The sequence below is a fragment of the Daphnia magna genome, linkage group LG2 (assembly GCF_020631705.1).
Source record: "Daphnia magna isolate NIES linkage group LG2, ASM2063170v1.1, whole genome shotgun sequence".
NCBI lineage: Eukaryota > Metazoa > Arthropoda > Branchiopoda > Diplostraca > Daphniidae > Daphnia > Daphnia magna.
Genome location: NC_059183.1, coordinates 1,979,232 through 1,996,370, shown reverse-complemented (window position 1 = coordinate 1,996,370; position 17,139 = coordinate 1,979,232). Strand labels below are relative to the sequence as shown.

General features: G+C 39.5%; 1 protein-coding gene and 1 long non-coding RNA gene across 2 annotated transcripts; one reads left to right on the top strand and one right to left on the bottom strand.

The window, feature by feature from the left end:
• The first annotated feature begins 6,314 nt into the window (after positions 1-6,314).
• Positions 6,315-6,792, top strand: LOC116917746. Its single transcript, XR_004391252.2, has 3 exons — positions 6,315-6,375; positions 6,437-6,527; positions 6,597-6,792. It is a non-coding gene; the product is annotated as an uncharacterized LOC116917746 (long non-coding RNA).
• Positions 6,793-9,573: 2,781 nt separating this feature from the next.
• Positions 9,574-10,490, bottom strand: LOC123469809. The gene is made up of 3 exons (XM_045169140.1): positions 10,024-10,490; positions 9,806-9,965; positions 9,574-9,737 (listed from the first exon to the last, which is right to left on the bottom strand). Exons 1-3 carry the CDS (start codon positions 10,237-10,239, stop codon positions 9,619-9,621), a joined length of 495 nt encoding a protein of 164 aa, XP_045025075.1. The 5' UTR covers positions 10,240-10,490; the 3' UTR covers positions 9,574-9,618.
• Between the last annotated feature and the right edge of the window lie 6,649 nt (positions 10,491-17,139).

The window sequence follows — 17,139 nt, the reverse complement described above, 5'->3', positions numbered from 1 at the left end:
TTTAATCACCAAAAACTTTTTTTACATCCCTTCCAAAATATTGAGTAAAACAAAAAAATATTACTGACTAATATACTGTATAAACTGTTGCTGTAAATAACATATATTAAATTGGGATTTTTAAAATGTTTTTAGTGTTTTCAATCCCTTCGTCCTGGCCTTCATTTCTCCCTTCGCTGAGGAGTAATTGGACAATGGAGTAGGACGTGTTCTGTGTTTTCTTTTTCTGGGTACCCGTGTGGGCTTTTCGGCTGGGTATCCATGTTCCATTTGCTGATTCAGTCCTTGAGTTTGTTGTGTTTGCTTTTCAGCCTTAACTTTGTCTTAACTGTGTCCGCGACTTACCCTTTGGTGTAGACTGTTTGGTTCCTGTTCGTTTCAGCTGTTAGATAGCTGCATATCCCTATATGTTTCCTCATCGTTGTTGCTTGATTAGTGGAGTCAATCTTATTTTTAAAAAAATTCTGTTGTTGTGGTTGTTCTTAGTTCATAAGGATTTCTTCTGGGCTGCATGTGTATGTCAACGTCTTGCCGTAATCTTCATTTCTTTTGGAATTGGCTAATTGGTTTGTGATTTCATTTTTTTTTGTGTGGTTTTTTTACCAGTATAAATTTATTTTTGTTCCTGCTGATCTGAAGCTGCTCATTTGTTTGATTACTTCAGAGATATAAGTGCTTGACTTCCATTTAAACTGGACTATTGCCTTGATGTTTGACATAGAGTCTATTAAGATTGCGATTTAATTACAATCTTAGTTATATGTGAGTATCAGTGCCCATGTGATAGCAGCTAGTTCTTCGTTGGAGCTATTAGCAAACTGTTAATAGCCATGTTTTTTTTTGTGTGTTTCAGGTTTGTACACTGCGTAGGTGATCTTTATTGAAGTTTTGCAAGTTAATCCGTCAGTGAATAATGCTAGATAATCTTTGTGTTCCTTGCTTCGAGTTTCTAGGGACATGGAAAACGTTTGTTTATTTGTTGCTTGTGTTTTGCTAATTTTTATTTATGCTTAATTTCCCTTTATTTTTTGCTAAACTTTCCAGATCGTGCAACGCAGCAGTCGATAGAACATTCCGTCTGCTAGGACCGGTTATTTTTCCATTAGAACTTGCGTTTTTAAGGCAACACAACATTTCGTCTGCTACGACCGGTATGTGACCGGTGTTGCCTAGCAACGTTATAAAACGCTGTCGCGTTTATTGGGTGAGTTTTTGGAGTAAGCTTAACTCTGTCAGAGGAGTTCCCTAGGTTCCCTAGAGGTCTTCAGAGCTTCTCGAGTCTGGTAAAGTTAATAAGCAATCGGGTTTTGTCTATACCAGCAAATAAAGAATTTCAATTAAAGCTGACGAGACGGGTCCAATTTGGAAAGAATGACATCCCACAAACCACACTGACGTCTTTTAAAGGATATTTATTCATCCTAACGGCACTACTAGGATTTCTTCACTACTTTCTTACTATTCAATCACTACGTATTGAAAAAAAGCAATTCTAGATTATTATTTGATGTGGTGTATAAAAGCTACGTATCTTTTTAAGTATTGAGGCTGTATGGTATTTGTATTTTGTCCCAAATAAGCAAAAACAAGAATCTGCCATATGGAAAGAGTGAAGAAAAATTAAATTTCGTATATATACAGTAGATGGCACAATTTTCGGACCACCGTGCATTTTCGAACCATTTTAGCGGTTTCTTATGGCGGTGGGTATCTTGCGCAGTTTTGAAAAATATGTTCAAAAACTGTATGTATGACATGTGAAATTTATTTTTAGAGCTAGTAAATGAAAATTTAAAAATTTTCGGACTAACGGACGCCCGTGGGCATATCAATTCAAAAATATCGCAACACCAAATTTTCACGCGTTTTCTTATGGTACTACGCCTTCTTTCAAAATAATTTTTCCTGCCTAAATAATATGTAAAATATTATAAAATTGGAGTCGTTAGATAGCAGAGATAATAAGCAACAAAATATCACAAACACAAATAAAACTTACGTAAAAACAAAATTCAAATTTAAACAACGTTTAGAAATCAACATTAAAGAAAAAACAAAACAATTATCAATCAGTTGATCGTCTGCTTGAAACAAAAGAAGGTGGTATCCTGTGATCTCATGTAAAATCAGGCATTTAAAAAGGGTAGTCTTAGGCCATCCGTATGGCTCATTTAGAGAGCCAAAGGGTTGGCCTAGCTGACGGAGACCAAGTTGAATTGGGGATTAATTTTGAAGTGCAATCAATGATGGCACCGAGAATTGAAAATACTGCACCGAAAAAAAAAATCGCTGCACCAAATCGATGAAAGCCCGATTTAAGCGATGCCGATCTCTAGGTTTGTTGCGCGTTACGCCCTGCTCTTACCTCTCAATAGATTTTGAAAATGGCAACAGCTGCATTCTTACCGCTAAATTTATTGAACCACTCTTCAATAGGCACATTTAGTTTTTTTGTAGCTCAACCCAAAATTTAAAAACAGGTTATGAAAAATACATTTTGCTTCATTTATATTGAATTTCCATCTCGTATATTGGAGGTCTCGTCATTTTTGTCAATTTATTTGCCCACAAAAAACGAGGGAATGTTTTGTTCCGTCACATGACAATTCTGTTTATCTCGCCGTCATGAGAATTGACGTTAATATCTTGGTAATCTATGTCTTTAGCGTAAAGTCTTTAACCGCACTGCGAGGTAAGATGCATGTGTTAGGGGGTACTTACAAGGCTAATGCGTTTGTTTCCACATCATCGTTGTTTTTTATGGTTTCTTCCTGTAACTTTATTTTGGCAGTTGGGCAAAACAATGGCTTGGGATTCCTTGAGATTCATGATTTTTTACTGTTAGTGCCTTTAAATACAGCTCTTCTTCCATCTCCGTGCCTTAAGTTACTTATACGTGTATCTTCTCTTATCATTAGCGGCTTTGACTCAGAATATAAATAATGGGACCGAGAAATCTTCATTATATTACAAATTTTCATTTCGGTTTGGTTCCTTCATTTCCAGGTTTTTTTATTTTTAAGCCCCAATTCTATCTAGTTGATTTTTATTTAATTATTGTTTGTAAGTGGCTCGTCTCTTCTAGCTAAAAAATTTCGTTTTCTGTAAAAAATTCGTCTACTACAAAGGAACGAGTCACGAGCAAAATACAGCCATTCAAAAATTAGGAAATGAAGAAATGAAGAACATACCCACTGTAACAAATAAAAAAGGAGAAATCTAAATTAAAGTTGCTAAAACTTATTTTTTAATGTGAAGGAGTTGGTTCTCCATAAGACGCTGCAGCCACAGCAGACCAACTTGGAAACAAATGAGATTTTTGCATTTGTGGAGAATGCGCAACCCTGGATGTTTTACTGCTCTATTCGTTAGTTATCCTGGGTTTGGAAAATTGTGCTTAAAGGGAGTGCAGCATTGTACTTTGCATGAAATTGCTTAAATTTACCACTTCTGGGTAGAGTTGATTAAAGGATAAGGCCTTTCAAAGAAGGGATTCTTTTCAGGTCTTTTAACAATTCAATACTTCACCATCAATCCAACACAAACTTCACGTTTAATCCGTGAACAGAATACGTGGCACTTACCTAGCAAGACAAGTGTATTCTAATCGAAAAACGATTAATGCAGGGTTGTAGATCTTTTTACGCTGATCATTTTAAATACAGGGTTTTGGGTGTGCAAATGAGCGGGAGTGTCCGTAAAACGCGTACAAAGTTTCGAATTTTACGGAACTGACATATAAGACGTATCATTCCTATATATTGTCGCGGGTGAAAAGGAAAATTGGTTATCTCTTCGCAGAGATGAGTCATCCGCTCCTTGGACAACGCTGCGATCATGGTGAAGAAATCATCGGGAGAAGTCGGCTCTAAGAAAGATACGCAGATACGCAGTCCGGAAGGGGAGTAATTCGCGCGACGGTATAAAATGCTGCCCCGAATCTGAGTTAGATGCGTCTCCATCGGATGAGCTCCCGGAGTTGGGCTCCGTTACAGGAGTTCCCTGGTTTCCCTAGAGGTCTTCGGACGTTCTCCAACTTTTGGTAATGGTTATCCCCTTTTTGTTTGAGTAAAACCATTGTTTAGATTTAAGTTATCACTTGTTGTATTCATTTGTGCTTGTTCAAATACAACCGGTGTGACAATATAACGTCCTATATATTATATATATCCTATATATTTACATCCTATTTATCGTATATATTGACATCGTATATATCCTATATACTACGTACAAGATTCCTTCGGTAATGTCCTTCGGGCAATTTTTTTGAAAAAAATTGTCTATAGACATGTAACGTGGGCCAAAGATAAACATATTTTGGATCCAAGGTTTCTAAATTTCAATCAATTTATAGTGTTCATCTGCTGTAGTCTACTGTCCGGAATTAGCAACACGGGAGCTTAAGTAAAAAAATGAAAATGCAATAACGAATTTGATGAATGTTTTACAACAAATGTACTACCGATGCAATAGTTTTATAAAATACACTTCTTGGAATCTAACCATATCAATATTGGCTAGGATAATGTAAGTTTAAGACCTATAAAGCGACTTAAAAAATTTTTCCAAAAATTAGAAAAGCAATGAAATTTGAAGAAAAAATGTTTTATTTCCGCATGAGCATTGAACAATTAAATTTAATTGTGCCAGCGCAACACCTTACCACTACGCTGTTATTGACATAATGCGACTAGTATGAATAGCAGTGTAATTTTACATCATCTACAGCAGTATACTGTCCGGAATTAGCAACACGGGGACTTATGTAAAAAAAATGAGAATGCAATCGTGAATTAGATGAAGACTTTTCCTCAAAAATAGACAACAAATTGAATTGTCTTGTAAAAGCAATTTCAGGGAATGTAACCATATAAATATTACTTAGAATAGTTTAAGTTTAAGACATACTAAGCGACTTAAAAATTTAACAAAATATACGCATAAAAAGCAAAAAACTAAATAAATTTTGTGTTTCAAAGAGTATTGATCCACTGATCTTGGTGTTATGAGCCCAACACCTTACCGCTAAGCTATCACTCACATACATATGAATATAGCATCAAAAATTAGTTATCTTGTCGCCGCTGTGTAACTTTCTTCTCCATAGTCTCCGTTCTGGCAGCATGTTTACTACTGCAATATAAAAAAATATATAAAAATCTACTGTTTAAAACATTTTGTTAAAGAAAACACTTGCTGTTTAGTGACTGTTATAAAGCCTTCTGCACTGACTGCAATGCATTGACAGTTTTAAGGTTACGCAAACAAAAGCGAATTCACTGTCTAGGATTCGGCAACCAGCTAGGTAACAATTACGCAAATTAATTTTTTTTAACTGTAATAGAATCAAATGAAAAAGCCACTATACCACGTATCAAATTTTGACAGAATTTTGTACAAAATTTGGGGACGATTGGTCATTCAGGGAAGAAACGTATATGAAAATACATAATGGACATTAAACCTTCTGAGATCTACTACTACTACCCTACCCCCTATACCCCACACCCTAAAATTGTTATAGTCCTTCGGTATATATACATATATACCCTCAAGGATAATATTTATTAATAACTCTACGTTATCCGTAAAAATATAAACATGGAATAGACACATTTTCAAGATATGGATAGTCTGGGGGCAGTGTTGCCCCGAGCTAGCTCAATTTTTTAGTGGGAACAAAATTTCACTCAAATTTTTTATCTAGGCTCAAATTTTTGAAAAATGATTTCAATCTGTTCCCGGAGCAAAAAATTTTTGATCTCCGAACACCGAACTTGATCAATATCTGGAATCCAAAGTGACATCTATGAACATTTCTGGAATCAGCATGACACGGTAAAACACATAAAGTTGTCAACATTCTGTTATTTTTGTTACCGTCGTCTGCACAGTTATTGATTGCTGAATGGAAATTGAATAGGCCGAGAGTTACAGTTCTTACCGTTAGATGGCAAAATTATGATCTGTGATCTTGAAAAAGATTGAGCGGAAATCAGATCTTTTTCCACATGAACGCAGATCATATGGCAATCCGTTTTACCACAAAAAAAAATTTTTTTTTGTTCCCTTTTTTATTTTTTATGCTCCGTCCATCTAGTGGTCACAACTTTAACCCCCCTTTTGTTGTCTTGTAGACAGACCAGTGTTACAGACTACAGAGCTGCAAATGTTCTCTGCAGGACTACGGAATGAGACGTAAAGGCTGTGCTGTGCACATATACATATTCTTGACGGTAATTTACCAATTGTAGTTTAACAGTGAATCTAGTTGTTTTGTTTAACTTAAATTGAAATGTAATTTCAAGGTCGAAACTTTCATTTGTAGAAAATATGTTCCAGTTTAACACTGATGAATACGAACAGTGTCAGGTATACCTAACGTTTTAAATTGGAAAATTCATCATTCTTCTAACAAGTTTTTGTTACTTAGTTATTCCATCCGCCATGTCATAATGCATTAAATGTTAATCCCATTTTTGATGTTTTAAAAAAATCCTTGTTGGACAAACCATGCATTGGAGGTAGTGAACAATTGTGTACTTGTTTATTGTAATTAATTGTAATATTCTAATTCGTTAAATTTTTCCAAGGCCTGGGATATGCTGTCAGTAGGGTATCGTCAATAACAGGTATAGGTCAGAGAAACCTATATAGATGCCTTGCTGAAAGGGGGATCAGGATTAGGGACAAATATTCAGATATAAATGTAGAGGAGGTTCCCACATAACACAAGGCAGTCCGTCAGATGTCCGACAGATGTCGGGGTCGGATGTTGAGTACATCTTTTTGATATCCTCCGGACAGCCCGATATCCTATTTGGATGTCCTATGGATGTATTTTTTTTTGGTTTTGACCGCCCTCAACAGCGCCGTCAGACATTCTAAGGATATCCGAACGGGCTTTCATTTGGCTATAAATATGACATATATTGGACATCTATTCTTGAAAAAGCATTAGGCTTTACCAGGATTCGAACTCGGGTCTCCCGTATCACAGTCGAATATTATTCCACGGTGCCAATCTACAGATATATTATGTATCATTTTCGAACAATACAATCGAATTGTTGTAAAACACTTGAGCTTTTTCGATAACAAATCACATACAGGATTTTTAAGAAGTCAAGATGATGTCAAACTTAGGTTAAACCAGAGGTGTATGAATTGAAATTAAACAATTTATGCTAAATATTTTTTGAATTTTAAACTTCAGCATGATTTATTAAGTTTAAAGTAGTTTTTTATCATTTGAAATTATAATCCTATCATAAGTATACTTGCTTTTAATATTATTAGATGCCGAATAATATTTATTTTCTGTGAGTTAATTTTCAATGGCTTGGTTCCCGTAAGCTAAACGGAAAGCTTGTGCAAACAAACTCACGACTTTCATATATTTTATTCATTTTTTGTAATAAATTTTAAAATAAACCATCCGGCAAATAGATAATTACTCCTTTATTTTTTAAATTTCTCATTTTAAATGCTGGACTTCAAATAAAAATACGTTCAAGGGAAAAATTTGAACACGGTTAAGTTTTCCCCCTCTCAAGAAATTTTGACAATTAATAATGAAACTTAGTGATCGGCCCCAATTAGTTCTAATCGAGTTAACCGCCCCGCACCGATAAAGTGCATTCGGGGTTAAAATGAGGTGCCACTTTTTCAACCGAGCCGGTGCGGGGAAAAATTTGAGGTTAACCCGTTGCCCCGAAGCAATAAAAAAAAATGCCGTTCTTTCGGTTTCAGAGTAAAAATCGGGGCAAGCGGGTAGAACGAGCTATTATCGGGGTTGTTATCGGATAGATCGGGTCAATCGATAATGTTTTTTGCATTGATGAATCGATTGATTGCAATCCAATTGATTGCAAACCCCAATTGAATTCGGGAAGAAGAATTTTCCACCCTGAGCCACGCCTCGATGGCCCGAAATGAGAAACCCGATTTGCAAAAAAGCGCCCCGATTGGCTCGAGGCCGATCCTTAAATGAAACAATTGAAAATCTTTTTGGCTGTTGGAAGGAGGTCCGTAGAATATAATTTTCGCACATCCATTGCACTTCCAAGGTGACTAGCCGACGGACATCCCTGGAACTACCCATTGAGTACATAGATATCTAACGGATGTTCGGCCATTATTCGGACATCCGACGGCAGAAATGTGCTATATGGGTATTGTTGAAATTGTTCATCATTACTTGCAAGATCGTCCTAATTTGGGAACAACAAGCATTTAAAGTAGATTTCAAGAAAGAGGTGTTTGTGTGCAGAGGTGGAAAATAGTGGAGGCAGTAAGAATTGTTAAGAATTTGAAAAACATTCGTAAAGGAAGAAAAATAATTAGAAGAAAGTACAGTGTTCGAGCTCCTCTGTCCCTTGTGCACTTAGATGGACACTTTAAGCTCAAAAACTGGGGATTTGCTATCCACGGAGGAATAGATGGATTTTCAAGAATGGGACTGTACTTAACAGTTTCTAACAACAACAAAGCTGTTACTGTTCTTAACAGTTCTCTTCAAGGAGTATCCATTTATGGAGTTCCATCACGAGTAAGGTAACGACACAAATTTCACGTAGTAAATAAAATAAAACTTATAACATAACTTTACATACAGGACAGACAAAGGTGGAGAAAACATTCTCGTTGGGAGATATATGTTAACTGTGCGTGGGACCAACAGACGATCGCTAATCGTGGGGAGATCTGTTCATAATCAACGGATTGAACGTTTTTGGGTTGATGTTGGTAATGGATGTGTTACACTATTTTAAAATATTTTCATGTAAGTTGTTCTTTTGCTATATTGTTTTCAATTATTGTAGGTACTAATAACTGCCATTTCATTGCAGGGAAATGGAGTCATCGCATATTTTAGATCCAGAGTCTCCCATCGATATCTACTGTCTGCATCACTGCTTTACTCACCTGATCCAACAAGAATTAAACTTGTTTCGAAAAAGCTGGAATTGCCATCGGATTAGAACTTGCGGTAACCAGACTCCAAATCAAATGTACTACAGGGGGCTCGATGAACTTGCCCAGTGTTCGAAGGAGTCCGGCGAATACTTCACAGAACTAGATCAGGTAGACAAAAAAACATGAATTTATTGTTTAACTGTCCTCATTGTTTCTATCCCACATAGCACACTGATGTCTTAAAGACGTTTTTAATACATGGTTGCTAAACCACTTGGATGTATTTAATTCGTCCCAAAATCCTGAAACTATGACTTTTAGACGTATTTCTCAGGTGCTGATGACCGGCAAAAACTGCTCTTAAAAACGGATTCTGCTGGTCTGGCATGGACGAATTTTTGCTATAAATAGGACGTCTTTTTAACTGCTTATAAGCTGTTAAAAAGCTGTAAAAACTACGTTGTAAAGCTGTTAAAAAGACGTCTTTTTAACAGCTAATAAGCTGTTAAAAACCTATGAAAAGGACGTGGTAAAGCTGTTAAAAAGACGTCTTTTCACTATGTAATATTTCCCTTTTATCTTAAATATTAGCATAATTATTATTGCAGCAAAATAATTGGGAAAGTTAGATTATTGTTTCGTATTTTATTGTCTTGTGTATGACACATTTTTTATCACAAAAAACATGTAATAAAATTATTCATCTTCATTGCTGCTGCCATCTTTTCTAGCCCGCGCATGTCGCAACCAGTTTTTAATTTTAGATTCAATTGCGTCTTCCGTTAGGGATAATTTTTTTTGGCAGCGAACGGATTCTGGGGAAGGTAAATACAAAAAAAGTTTAATTATTATTTCTTAACATTACTTATTGTTTAGATATTACCGATAACAGCGGAACATAGGGCCAAATTTTGGAATGCACGCTTTTCTTCGTTTTGTCTTTTGTAGCAGTATTGGCTAGCCAGCTCGTTTGTCATCGCACGACTGAGGATTCTGCCAACGACATTCGATTGGCTACCTCCAATTCCGCTGAAATACGATATCTTACAAAAAATGAATAATTTTACGTGTTTCAGGAAGTTAAAATTTAAAAAAACTTACAAGTGTCCTACGTTCCACATCATTTTCTAAAATGCTTTCTAGCTTTGTCATGTCAGAGAATGTTTTTAATTTGAACCCGAACTGGCGCAGCGCGTCTTTTATTTCAGGCTCGGGAGGTGACGAATTTTTAAGTACAATATCGAGCAGTTGCCCATGTTCCCGCTGCGTAGCTTTGATGATTTCCTGGTTTCTTATTATCAAATCCATTTTCCTCATCAATGCCGATAAACCTTGTACAGTATGATCCACAAAAAGGTGAACACCGATTTTTTTTTTAAAGCCATCTATGGGTAGGTAATATTAACTGTATACTTTTTTTCAATAGAGGAAGGGTGGATTTGGCGGAAAACCACCATAAGCGGAGGCTGGGTAGTTTAAGTGTAGACACCTCTCTGTAATGCTTCTGGCGATAGGAATAAATGTCTGGAAAAAAGTGTGTGTTGTATTTTTCTTAGACACCCGAACCCTTCCCCCCAGGCGAAGAAGAAAATTTATAGAATTATCTAACAATCACGATGTCAAACTCTTTCACCCGTCATTGTAATGATTACACCAAACAAGCACGTATGAAAACATTCAAATAAAAACGCATAATCATATGTTATTGTAAAAATATTATTAGTGATCGATACTAATATATTTTATGTCATAAAACACAGGAAAAAAAGTTGTCTTATACGGGGCTTGAACCGCCTCAATCCGGGCAATGCTTTACCATCAAGCCATTATAAGTTAAATATTACTCTTTCGGATATCTATATATCGTGTTATTTTAAATTTTATAACTGATATCTGGTACGAATATATAGAATTGCGCGGCATGCTTGGGAAATGGAAAAATATATTTTTTTTTTTTTTTAAGTTTGCCTTCATGAAATAACACGATATATAGATATCCGAAAGAATAATATTTAAGTTATAATGGATTGATGGTATAGCATTAGCTTCATGCACGGATTGCGGCGGTTCAAGCCCCGTATAAGACAACCTTTTTTCCTGTGTTTTATGACATAAAATATATTAGTATTGTTGCGGGCCCGCCATCTCGGCCTAACCGCTAGAAGGCCTAGGCCGTTTATGCTTGATTATTGTATCGCCAGATGGGGCGACCCCCCTTTTTTCCCTCACCCTTTTTTTGCACCCACTCTCGGCCGAAGACAAACGGCGAGGGTGTGTGGCAGTTGTTCTTTGGCTTTGATTCAAGAGGGAGCTCTGACGGTGGTCTGTCTGGCTGCCCCTCGCGGTAAATACATTGTTGAATAGTTCCTTAAGTAGCGTACGTCTCAATTCTTTAGTTCAGTTTCTTGTTAAACCGTAACATTTGGTGTCAGAAGAGGGATAAGAGTCATAGAACAGTTTAACACTCTCAAAAGTGTTTAACTACTCTTGAACGCTTACCCAAATTTATTTATTTATTTATTTATTTATTCGTTTTTTTTGTTTTTTTTTGTTTTTTTTTTGTTTTTTTGTTTTTTTTTTCTGTTATAAATTTATCAAAATTAATCACATATGTGTAAACTGTGTCCTGTAAATTGTGCTAGTGTACCATAACGGGAGATTTGATGGTTTTTTGGCGGCTAGTGGATCGGTCGCCATTAGAAAAACACGTGGTGCGGGTCTGCTGGAAAAGTTGTCAGACCACATTTTTTTTATTTTTTTATTTATTTATTTTTTTATTTATTTATTTTTTATTTTTATATTAACATTAATTATTTTATTTTTTTCTACCCCCTCCTTTCTCCTCCTTCCTCTCTTGTGACGCAGAGCTAAAACCTGGCAAGCGGGTAAAACGGTCAAGAAAGCGTAGGAGATTGCGTGGGGGAATTTGGCTTTGTTTTTTTGGTGTGAAGTTATTCGGCTACTCCATGAAGGGTGGTCTGTCAGGCTTTGCTGCATGCCTCCAAAAAAAGAACTGAAAGGGGGTTTGGATCGTCCTAGCTACCACATAAGAACACGTAATTCGGGGCAATCCGAGAATACGCATTCACTGGGGACGCCGACACTTACGGTAAGATTAGTAGCACCGATTGCTACTTCACCGAGTGGTAGAGTTTCTTTTGATTTGTCTCCGATTGAAGAAAAACCAAATTCTGAACCAGAAACGCAGGATCAGAGTGAAGCCATGGATCCCGCTTTGACCGCCGCTCTTGCTGACTTTACGGCCAGTATTACTCAAGAGCGTGCTCAGCAACAACAACAGCACAATCAGTTAATGGCAGTCTTACGCGATCAGTTAGTAGAAAATACAGCTCTAAGGCAATTGGCTGCTAATCAGGTGGAGCAACAACTACAAGTCCAGATAGATGGGAACAACAGACTTTCTTCATCCGCAGTAGCCACAGTCCCTATGTTTGAGGGTAAGCCAGACGAAAACGGAGCAGATTGGATTGAACGAGTCAACCAAGTTGCGGAGGCCGAGCACTGGGACGACGCCAGGCGTCGGCAGGTGGCAATACGTAGGATAGCCAGCACGGCACTCCAGTGGCACGTACAGACGGGCCACGAAATGCTCGAATGGGACGATTGGTCGGCTGCTTTAGCATTTAATTTTACGCTCCGCGTCCCGCCGGCTGAATGGTATCGACTGGTGGAAGGACGGGTTCAGCAGGTTGGAGAATCAGGCATCGCATATACGCTGGCCAAAGCAAGTATTTTTCGTATGGCACCACACGTCTTGACTGAACAACAGAAAGTATCCTTTTTAATCAATGGCCTTAACCGTTGGGAACATGTGGCAGCCATGTTAAACAACGCTCCAGATTCCGTGGCTGCTTTTATGGATAGAATTCGAGAGGTAGAAGATCTAGGTGTGTCGTCACGAAGGGGTATAGCGCCCCCAGGATTTTCAGGAATTCCATCATCTCAGCCACAAAATCTACATTATCCTCAGCAGCAGCTCCAGCCTCATCAACCCCTTGGTCTCAGGTATCAAGACAATGCCGTCCCACCACCCCAGCAGCCGGATATTAGTGCGGCTTTGATGGCATTCTCAGGTACAATATCGCAACTTACAGCTAAGTTGGAAAGACTCACACTTCAGAACAACAGAGGATCGCAACATCCAACGGGAGCCCCAGCGGGCTTTCAGCATAGACAGGGTCCCCAGCGCTGCTTCAATTGTAACGGAGTGGGGCACTTGCGACGCTTTTGTCCACAGGCTCAGGGAAACGGATTAGGCCCGCGGGCACTTCCTCCACCGCCGTAGAAAAAGGTTATTTTTCTTCGCCCCTTTCAGAAATACAATTACCACTTATTAAAATCTGGATAAAATCTGTGGGGGAGGTATTGGCCTTAGTCGACACCGGGGCGAGCGTAACAACAGTAAAAAGTAAAACGATTCTTAATTCTTTCAAACTAAATAATAGTAAATCTTTGGTCATTTTACGTGGAATAGACAATCGGGTCGTCCATATTATTGATGAAATCCCGTTAGAAATTCATTGGTCCGGGACAAAAGTAGAAATTGAGAAAGTAGCAGTCGTAGAATCAGCCCCTTTTGCTGTCATTCTAGGTGCTGATTGGATAGTGCAGAGTAGAACGAGTTGCATAGTTCAGGAGGGTAAAATCGTACCAATCGCATTTAAAGACGAGAGTGGAGCAACTAAAAGAAAAACAGAGTTAGACGTAAAATCTTTAAATGCGGGGGGAGGACGAATTAGAGTTGACAGACAAAACTGGAGGGGAAAACGAACCAATTATAGGCGACGACATCGTCGAGCATATTTCAAGAAATTTGCCCAACCGCTCATGGAAGAGCGGTACGGTTTCGTTCAAACCGTCGAAATTGGTATGTATCCCGCAAGATTCCATGCTTTTTGTGTATGGGAAAATTCCAATTAACTATTCAGGGACGGTCATCGTTAAAAACACTTGTTCTAGGCACCCCGAAAAATCGTGGATAATCCCATCTTGTTTGGTCACGGTAACAGACGGTAAACTAAAAATTCCTGTCGTGAATCTCAGTCAGAAGACGTTAAGACTACGTCGGAGTGAGCTGGTCGCGCAAGTCAGTCTAGATTTTGAATTCCAGGTGTCCGTAGTGAAAAATGGCGTGCCAGAACCGGAGCCATCGGCCGTAACATGCGTTGCGTTACAAGCGAAGGAAATACCCAAGATCCGATCGGAGATCAAGATGGGTGACGGCCTTTCTTTGGCAGAGGAAAGGGAAATCCTTAATTTGCTCGCTAAACATTGCCAATGTTCCCCATCTGGAGTAGACAAAATTGGATGTACAGGTGACGTTGAACACACTATCCAGACAGGTGAAGCTAACCCTGTTTTCTGCCAGCCTTATAGGGTATCTAAATTCGAACGCGATCTCATCAACGAAAAAGTGGGCGAAATGCTTCGAGATGGCATTATTCAACCTTCCCAAAGTCCTTGGTCTTCACCCGTGGTTCTCGTCAGAAAAAAATCAGGAGATCATCGGTTTTGCGTGGACTATCGGCGATTGAACGCCGTCACGAAAAGGGACGTGTACCCCTTACCTAGGATGGATGACGTTTTCGATTGTTTGGCTGGAGCCAAGATTTTTTCGTCCCTCGACTTAGCCAGCGGCTATTGGCAAGTTTCGGTTGCAGATAGTGATCGCTACAAGACAGCGTTTGTGACCCCCGACGGCCTATTTGAATTTAAAAGACTACCGTTCGGTCTTGCAAATGCACCAGCTACTTTCCAGCGGCTTATGGATCGTGTACTAGGGCGACTAAAGTGGAAAATGTGCCTCGTCTATTTGGACGATATTTTGGTGTTCGGGAAGACATTTGGGGAACACCAGGAGAGATTGCAGCAAGTGCTCGTGGCGCTAGAAAAAGCCAATTTAACCCTCAATCTAAGAAAATGTGTGTTTGGAACGTCTCGGGTGAAACATTTGGGGCATGTTATCAGTGGGGAGGGAATTTGCCCCGATCCAGAAAAAGTCTCGGCGTTGACTGATTTCCCAGTCAATAATGTAAAATCTTTGAGAGCCTTTTTAGGCCTAGCTTCTTTTTACAGAAAGTTTATAGCGGATTTTGCGGCCATTGCACATCCACTACACGCCCTGCTGAAAAAGAATGCGAGATGGGATTGGGGAGAAACTCAGGAGAAGGCAAAAGGAACCCTTGTCAAGCGGCTATGCCACACGCCCGTCTTAGCCCACTTTGATGACAAGCTGGAGGTAGAAATCCAGACGGACGCGAGTTATCTCGGCCTGGGAGCCGTTTTGATGCAACCCGCCGAGAACGGGCCAAGACCCGTCGCTTTTATTAGCAGGCGTCTGACAGATGCGGAAGGTAGGTATCATTCTAACGAGTTAGAATGTCTTGCCCTTGTGTGGGCTTTAAAAAATTTCGATGTTACGTCTATGGACGTCCATTTCAAGTAAAGACTGATAATTCAGCTGTGAAGTGGTTATTTTCAAAAAAAGAGTTAGTAGGTAAATTTTCTAGGTGGGTTCTTGAATTGCAAGAATACGATTTTCACGTTGGGCACATAAAGGGTGCCGAAAATCCCGTAGCGGATGCTCTCTCACGGAACCCTGCCGTACCTCTAACGGTAACTGGGACCTCCATGACAGAACATCTTAGCTGCGTTCTAAAATCAAACAATTACTCAATGGCTGAAGTGGCGTATCTGCAACAAATTGGTAGTCAGATCCGACCACTCTTTACTAACCTATCTACTAACCCAGACTCTGAATTTGTTTTATTTAAGGGGGTCTTATTTAAAAGAAATTCCATTGATAGAGGGCGGAAGTTTTTGTTAGTAGTTCCCTCCACTATGCGTAGAGAAATTTTGAGCCGTAACCACGACGACCCGACAAGTGGTCATTTTGGTATTGAAAAGACCCTTTCCCGATTGTCTGATCGTTTTTGGTGGCCACGAATGGCAAAACATGTTCGTAATTTTGTGTTGTCCTGTGTTCATTGTCAGTGTTTTAAGCACGTATCTCGTCCCCACGCCGGCCTTCTGGAGCCTATCCCCCCACCATCACACCCATTCCATACAATCGGCGTCGACCACTTGGGGCCGCTGAAGGAAACTGACGGAGGCAATGTGCACGTAGTCGTCGCCATCGACTACTTAACGAAGTGGGTCGAAGCAGAGGCTGTACCAACTACGGCAACAATTCATCTAGCCCGGTTCATCAAAAACCAAGTAATCAACCGACACGGCGTGCCGATTCGGAAAATAAGTGATCAAGGCAGTGCGTTCACCAGTGCCGAGATGGACGAGGAGGTAAGGCTTTGGGGTGTAAAGCATGTCCTCGCTTCAGCGGAACACCCACAAACAAATGGACTTATCGAACGGATGAATAGGTCACTGACGTCCGCGCTTGCTGCTTACCTAAACCCAACCCATAACAACTGGGACAACTTACTTCCGGACGCGATTGCAGCCATTAACACCGCAAAGCAGTCGACCACAGAATATTCGCCATTCCAGCTCGTATATGGTCGTACACCTAATCACGCAGGTGACAACGCATTTGATTGGCCTAATGAGTGCCCAGAGACGCGTGAAGAGTTTCTGCGTCGTGTTAGTGCAATGCGCCGGGCAGTACGCCTAAAGATAACTTGCAAACAAAAAAATACAAGTGTTATACTGACAAACGTCGACGATCGGTAGCTCCCTTTAAACCGGGTGATACAGTGCTAGTGCGCCGAAACATAAAGAAGATTGGCTTATCAAAAAAATTTCTCCCTAAATTTGTCGGTCCATTCCAGATTGTGCGTCAAGTGTGCCCAACAACCTACCTCGTAGAAGACTTACCGGCCAAAAGGATACGGAAGAGGTGGAGGCGATTCAACGCTCACGTATGTCAACTCAAGTTATTTCGACTTAGAGTAGAGGAAGAAATTGACGATGAAGTTAGCGAGAATGAGGCCGAAGATGTTGATGACAGCGAAACTGGGTCTAGCACCATCATAAGCGGCCATGCGCGAAAAACTCAGGTGGTCCCGTCACCTGTGCTTACCCTGCCTCCTCCGATAGCGTCAATAACTCCGCCGCAACAACTGGAGCCCAGTACAACTAGGCATGGAAGAATCCGACAGAAGCCAAGATGGCAGCTTGATTACGTCATGGAAAAACCTTAGAAGCCTTGGCCGGTGTTGTCGAATTACTTGTCTTCCC